This window comes from Pinus tabuliformis, chromosome 8, assembly GCF_031772625.1.
Source record: "Pinus tabuliformis cultivar Carrire ecotype Pingquan chromosome 8, CPIR1, whole genome shotgun sequence".
In the NCBI taxonomy this organism is placed as follows: domain Eukaryota; kingdom Viridiplantae; phylum Streptophyta; class Pinopsida; order Pinales; family Pinaceae; genus Pinus; species Pinus tabuliformis.
Genome location: NC_142294.1, coordinates 1,061,005,712 through 1,061,013,149, shown reverse-complemented (window position 1 = coordinate 1,061,013,149; position 7,438 = coordinate 1,061,005,712). Strand labels below are relative to the sequence as shown.

The 7,438-nt window shown below is 32.5% G+C and overlaps 1 protein-coding gene across 1 annotated transcript; it reads right to left on the bottom strand.

Moving 5' to 3' along the window:
• Positions 1 to 2,237: 2,237 nt before the first annotated feature.
• On the bottom strand, positions 2,238 to 6,817 carry LOC149238996 (sugar transport protein MST3-like). Its single transcript, XM_089373284.1, has 4 exons — positions 6,491 to 6,817; positions 6,074 to 6,390; positions 5,052 to 5,681; positions 2,238 to 2,956 (listed from the first exon to the last, which is right to left on the bottom strand). The coding sequence occupies exons 1-4, from the start codon at positions 6,624 to 6,626 to the stop codon at positions 2,483 to 2,485; spliced, it is 1,557 nt and encodes a 518-aa protein (XP_089229410.1). The 5' UTR covers positions 6,627 to 6,817; the 3' UTR covers positions 2,238 to 2,482.
• Between the last annotated feature and the right edge of the window lie 621 nt (positions 6,818 to 7,438).

Genomic DNA, 7,438 nt, shown 5'->3' with positions numbered 1-7,438 from the left:
GTTTTTACACCGCGCTTCATAATTCAGAGATTGCCAATTGAATGATCCCATAACCTAAAAACTCAAAATGTATAAAGTAGAAATAACAACCAAGCAAGCTACCCGTAATGAACGGTTGGGCATAATTACACCTTTAAGGATGAATGAAATTTCTTGCCACTCATGAACGATGAGGAAGGCGAAAAGTCAAAAAGTTATGTGAGTTGTGAAGAAAGAGAAAAGTCAAAGAAAGGAGAAAAGTCAAAAAGTTATGATGGTTGTGAAGAAAGAAAAAGCGACAGGAAGGAGAAAGTAAAGAAAGTTATTGTCAAGAAAGAAAAGTCCAAAGTTGTAGCTTCGTCCATGAAGAAAATGAGTATGATATTATTGTTTTGGGAATTATTGTTTTGGGAAAAAGTTGCATGATTTTTTCAAAACAAAGAAAAGTTTGCATTACAGCGCTCCAAGGAGGAGGATATTATTAATGGAATATGGTGAAATAGGAATATCCTTAAATTGATTGCAGGTTCTCCAAATTATTAATGGAATATGGTGAAATAGGAATATCCTTAAATTGATTGCAGGTTCTCCAAATTATTAATGGAATAAATATGGTGAAATAGGAATATCCTTAAATTGATTGCAGATTTTCTGGTCGTGATTAATTTTTTAACTATACGTCCAATTCCTAAATATTCGAGAAATCCGCAATTGACTTAATCTCAAGGGTGAAATTGAACTTTCTTATTCTTACCTATGTCAATCTCCAGAATTCGAAATACTCGGAAATTGGTTATTTTTGGGCATGTGGAAAAATTTCTACTCTGATTTTTGGGCATCGAAAGTTCCAAATATGATAAATAAAGCCCATGATTTAAGAATATAGGCTGCCTCTCTGTATCCCTTAATCGTCACTTAAATATAACTTCATATTTAAACCCATGAATTCAAATAATTGAAAGTATTCTGCCTATCTTTGCAATTAATTAAAAGAGTTCTGATAGCTGTCAATATAAGCCTGGACTTTAAGCCGATTATACCCACCACTTTACTGTAGGAATTTATAGGTTGCTGCTATTTGCTTCGGACTTAAATTCACTATTTTAAATAATGAATATATTCACATGTATTCTACAGTCTTAAATCTCTGTCATCAACTCATATTGCTGGAATGTTTAATGAATTAAATGGTTTGAACCATAGTTACCAAATTAGTTCGAATATCGAATAATTTGATAAAAAATTGATTTGATTCATGGTAGTGTCCCAGAAAAGAAAATTCATGGCTTATAGTTTATAAAGACGGATTTGTTAATTTGTATTTCTGGAATGGTAAATGTGGTGACTTCTGAACACAAAATAGATGTATATGGAGACAGGACTGTACATAAAATGGAAATAAAATGGAAACTAATTGTAAGTAGAGAAATTTTCCCGGCTTTAATTTCAGTGTTGCTTTTAATGGTTGAAAAACTGAGATAACAAAGAAAGAAAATCTTCAAATTAAACAAATTTTATAAAAAGTAATTGATTTTTTATATATATTTATGTTAAGAGGAATTTTATAAAAATAAGTTTTGAATAATTAATTTTTAAATATGTATTATTAAAAAGGTATTTTAAATAAAATCTAAAACTAAAGAGGGATGTAGTTTTGATTTTTGAATATTTAATTTTTAAATATATATTAATTAAAAAAGATTTTAGGCAGAATGTTTTAGTTAGAAAGCAGTTTTGAGTTTTGAATATTTAAGTTTTAAATGTATATGATTTATTAAAAGGATTTTAGATAAGATTTGAACGAAAAAAGATATAGTTTAGAGTTTTGAAAAGAACAAATATTTTGAAGATAACATATAAGTGTGGTTGTGGTTTTGGTTTTGGATAGTAAATTTGTAGTTTTAAAATTGTTTATACTGATTAAAATTATTTAAATTTCAAAATGAATAAAAAGAAAATGTACACAAGATATTGAGACTACATGAAACAAAATATATATATATATATATACAATTCAATTTTTTCCCGAACTAAAATTTTATCATCCAAATTTTTATCTTATCGAATTTGAATCTGAATTCAAATTCCAACTTAATAACTGTAGTTTGAACCGATATCATGTCTGTACTTATTCAACCTTAACTTCATACTAAATCTGATGTTACTAAAATCATCACGGAATGAATGCAAAAGTTTACTGGAATTATATGCGAAGAATAAACGCAATCCAAGACTTCTGGTGAATAAAATTACAATGGTTCAGTATCAAAACATCAAATCACTCCGATTTATTAATGTTTATTCTACAACAATGCCTTCAATACATCATGTTGACCTGGTGAAAGTTTCCTGATTACACTCCGCTGGACATTACATAAATTACAACTAATCGAATCTACACTATGCTACACATTACATCATTTACAACTAATGGGATTTTTGGATATATTTAAGACAAAAGAACATTGATATGTGTGATGAAAGGGTTCAAATACAACACATACTATAGGGGGGAGGCCCCATCTTCTTGGTGAGAAGGCGTTTGCTGTTTGTGATCGTGTTGTGGGGTTACGAATCTTCTCCAGAACCAATGTTCCATCCACACTCTGCTAATCTCTTCAATGGGCACGTTCTTGGTTTCAGGGAGAAAGAAGTAGACGAAGACAGTCATGATGACCACCCATCCAGCGAAGAAGAGGAAGATCCCGAATTTGAAGTGACACAGCATCGCCAAGAATGCCTGCGCGATGACGAAAGTGAATAAAAGATTCATTGACACATTGATTGATTGCCCCGCCGACCGGATCTCCAGAGGAAAAATCTCGCTGGGAACCAGCCAACCCAGGGGACCCCATGACCATGCGAAGGCAGCCACGAATATGCATATCACCACCACCACAAATACGGAGTACCCCTTCGATAAATCTCCGTGTCCGGACGTTCCAAACTTTATTCCTAAAAGCAAAGCCACCAGTGCCTGTTTGTTCACAGTATCAGAGCTTCCTCTTCCGTAATATATTACAAATAGCTTACAATATATACTATCAGGGTAAACAACATCACTGGATTAATTATTCGATAGTTAGAAAGTTGCAATTTACATAGGAATAATATTAAAAGAAAGAGAAGAGTAATTTTTGGAATTTTTTGAAGTGATTTTTTAGTTTTTAGTGAAAAAAATTGTGGTCAAATTTTGATTTGTGTTATTTAAACTGTTTTTTTATTGCATATATGGATTCAACGCCCTCAAAAATTCATAGGGCATTATGGTTGTGAAGAGTTTACCTGTCAAAATTGGGATTTCAATGAATAACTGCGGAATTCTACACAAATTAGATTTGAAAATAAAACCTGAAAGTTTTCCAAAAAATCTCACTTAAAACCTACTCATTAGTTTTTTTAATATAATTAAAATTTGAAAACAAGTTTTGTTTTTTATCTTAATTTTATTTAAGATTCCAAAAGTTTTTTTATTCTATTAGAAATTCCAAAAAGATTTTTTAACATCATGATATACAAAACAAGGTCAAACAATTCATTCACATCATGATATACAAAACAAGGTCAAACAATTCATTCCGGTTTCTATCAATTAGATTTCAAATTATTCCTAACAAAATTAGTTTTTTAATATAATAAAAAATGTTAGATGTAGACTTTTGTGATCCATAATGTAGAGATAAGTCTTTTGGATTAATCACATTGTTAGGATTTGGTGGAGGTTAGTTGTCCCGAGGATGAACCACATTAGTTGGTTCGAAACGTGAACCAAATCCTAACAATGTGATTAATCCGAAAAACTCATAATTAAAAATTTGAAAATTTTTGTTTGAGTTTTTTTATTTGGATTACAAATTCCAGGTCTAACAATTCATTCCGGCTCTTATCAATCAGATTTTAGAATATTATTCTCAAAATCTACCCTAAACAAAATTGGTTTTTAAATGTAATTAAAATTTTGAAAATGAGCCATAGGGCGGATAATAGACACATCTGCGGCGTATTGTGGAGTCACTCGGTGATGTGAAAGTCACATGTTCAAAACTCCATGGACAAAAATCAAATCTGTTAAGGGTTGGTGTGACCCATGGTAAGCCCACACTTAAATGTCCCTGGATAGTGGTTTCTCAAACCCAAAATTAAATCTATAATCATCTCTCACAAACAAATTAACAAAAAAATATTTTGTAAGTCTTTATCTTTATTACAGATTCCAAAAATATTTTCTAATATGTTATTGAAAACAAAATCAAACCATTCACTTCCACTCATATCAATCAAATTTTAAAATATTCCTAAAATCTATTATAAACTATTGTTATTAATATTTTATTAACACACAATTAAAAATACTCACAAAATTAATTAAAAACTCGAAATAAATTATCGAATATCATTGAAAACCACTATTTCGTCTTCGTCGCACTAAAGACTTCCTATTTAAAGTAACTCTACGTACTGTTAATCTGTAAAAAGTCTAAATCTTTATTACGTATCACTTAAAACCATGCTCGGAAAACCATGTTCTACGAAGCCCATCTTGGCCAATAGTAAAACGGATAGATACTTTCTCAAAAAAAATAAACTTTTAAAAATTTTTATAGAATTGAAAATTTGTAATGATATTTTAGAAGGGTATTTTTTTATGTTCATTGGATTTTAAGAATATTTTGGAATCTGATGATTTTCAAAATATTTTGGAATATCTAAATTTATTTTATAGAAAAATTGATAAATACTCTATAAAAAAAACTTACACTTACACAGTTGAAAATTTGTAATAATATTTCAAAAAACATCTTTATATCTTGTTAATTTTAAAAATATTCTAAAATCTAATGATTTCAAAAATATTTTGAAGTGTGATAAACATAAATAAAATCAAATAATTCGAAAAAACTATGTTATAAAATCACAATGTTATAGATTGTCCGAATATTTTGAAATCAGACCAACATAAAATAAGTCAAGAAACCCATATCCATTCCATGGCAGAATATATCCGCAATTAACTTCAACTCAGGGACTCCATAAAGCTAACGCTGGTGAAAAAACTTGAATGACAAAGTTACCTGAGAGATTGCCATCTGAATACCGCCCTCGATGAAAAGGAGTCTTCGTCCATATTTATCGACGGTGACAATGGAAACAACTGTGGACACAACGTTGACGAGACCTGTTATGACCGCAGACATGAGAGATGCATTGCTTCCAAAACCGATTGTCTTGAACAGCACCGGTGCATAGAACATGATGGCGTTTATTCCTGTGAACTGCTGGAAGAAGGGAATGGCCACCGCCATAACTAACTGAGGCCTGTGTTTCCTCATCAAAATGTTCCGGAATGGGTGTTTCACGCTTTTCGACATTTCATTGGCCTCCACCAGATCCTCAAACTCTGCCTGCACATCCTTAGTTCCGCGTATTCTTTCGAGCATTGCTCGCCCCTTTTCCATGTGCCCTCTCTCCACTAGACTGTTGGGCGTATCTGGGAGCCCCAGCGCTCCCACTGTCATTATAGCGGAGGGAACCGCTGCCAGGGCTAGGGAAACCCGCCATCCCCAACCGCCATCGATTTTGTCTGTGCCATAGTTTATCAGGTTCGCGGCTAGGATACCGATTGTTGTGAACAACTGGAAGCCTATGTTAAGCGCTCCTCTTAATTTGTACGGGGCCATTTCAGACAGATACACTGGAACCGCCTGCAAAACAGAGTAAAAAATAAATCCCTCCAGATAGGAATCAATAGCCACAAAAACTTAAATATTTTTTTATTATTAAATTTAGATGCTTGTTACAATAATTTTTATTTTTACAATTAAAATTTATCTATAATTGTTACCATTAAAATTTGAATTAATTTTATATTTTTATTTGTTTTAGTAATTTGGGCTAGGCCAAAATCAAATCGTTCTAGTTGCCTCTATACTACCAAAAATAATATATCTAATCTATTTGTAAAACAAATACAACAAATATATCAGAAATATATGATTTAGTAAAAAGCAAGAAGCATAACATATTCCATTTGAATTAATTTTAACCTATAATTCTTTCTTATTTAATAAATACGAAACCCATATAAAGTTTTTACCTGATTGGCAAATCCGACGCCGACACCAAGTAGAATGCGCCCCAGAATAAGCATCTCTACATTAACAGCCGCGCCATTAAGAGCAGAACCGATAAGAAAACTGGTACCGCCAGTCAACATGGACGTCTTACGTCCATACATTCTGGTAATGGTGGATGCAAAGAAGGTAGCGATCAGCCCAGCAAGATACAGAGAAGATGTGAATGTCGTCAGTAGTTGGCTGTCAAATTGACAGTATTGATTTGTAGAATCTCTCTTCTTTTCGTAAACACCGTGAAAAAATTTCTTCAGAAAACTGTCCATAGATGTAACCCCGCCTGTAAAATTGAGGTTGTAACATCATTAAGAACTTTTTTGATAAAAAGATATCATGCGGAATGGCCGCCATTAATTAACTGCTGATAAGGAAAATCTCACCTGAAATACCGATGTCATACCCAAAAATGAGACCCCCAGTGGCAGCCACGATGCAGGTGACCAATACAAACGTGGTGAGCTCCCCTGGATAGTCTTTTCCAGAGCTCGACGTTGCAACCACAACCCCTCCAGCCATGGTGAAATTTTGGGCTTCTGAAATTGAACCTTTCGAATTCGAATTCCGTTACAGCAAGAGTTTCTGCTCCCAGGCCCTGGTTCTTTAAGATCAAGATATCTACTTATAGGATAGAATCAGGAAAATTAATCTTTTGTTCTGAGAACGAACTTAGATGCTTCCAAAAGTTAACCAAATTTTTATGATATAATTAAGATAAATAATCTTATCTGATCCAGATATTAATATAAATTCATATTACTTGAAGCCACGAATTTTGTTGGAACATGTGGATTTCTAGGGGCTCTTCTCTTTAAAAAGTCAAAGTTCATATCTAAACTAACACAAATTCATTCGGATGAGTTTGTTTTGAATAGATTTCTCTTCGTGGCGGCCAGTACTCTGAAGACATATCAGCTGTAAACAAAGTCACACCACTTAAATATTAAAAAAAGCCAAAATTCCAGATACCATTGGAGAATTTTGAGCTTCAACAACTTATTTATCCAGATCGATTGACTCGTAAAGGATTTACACGTATATTTGGCCGTGACTCCGAATCAGAAAACTAAGGATAACCACAAGTCCTTTTTTTGGGTAGATTACAAACATGAAATTTCAGTTTGAATTTCCAGTTTTTTTCCACAAAATAAAGGATAACCACAAACCCTTTTTAGACTGGATTACAACCATGAAATTTCTCAGTTTGAATTTGCAGTTTTGTGGATATACATTACTCAGTTATTGCAGCATTGTTCGGAGCATAGGTTATCTTGGTGTCTAAATTATATCACTTTGGATAAATATTCGGGAACTTAACGAAAACAAAACTG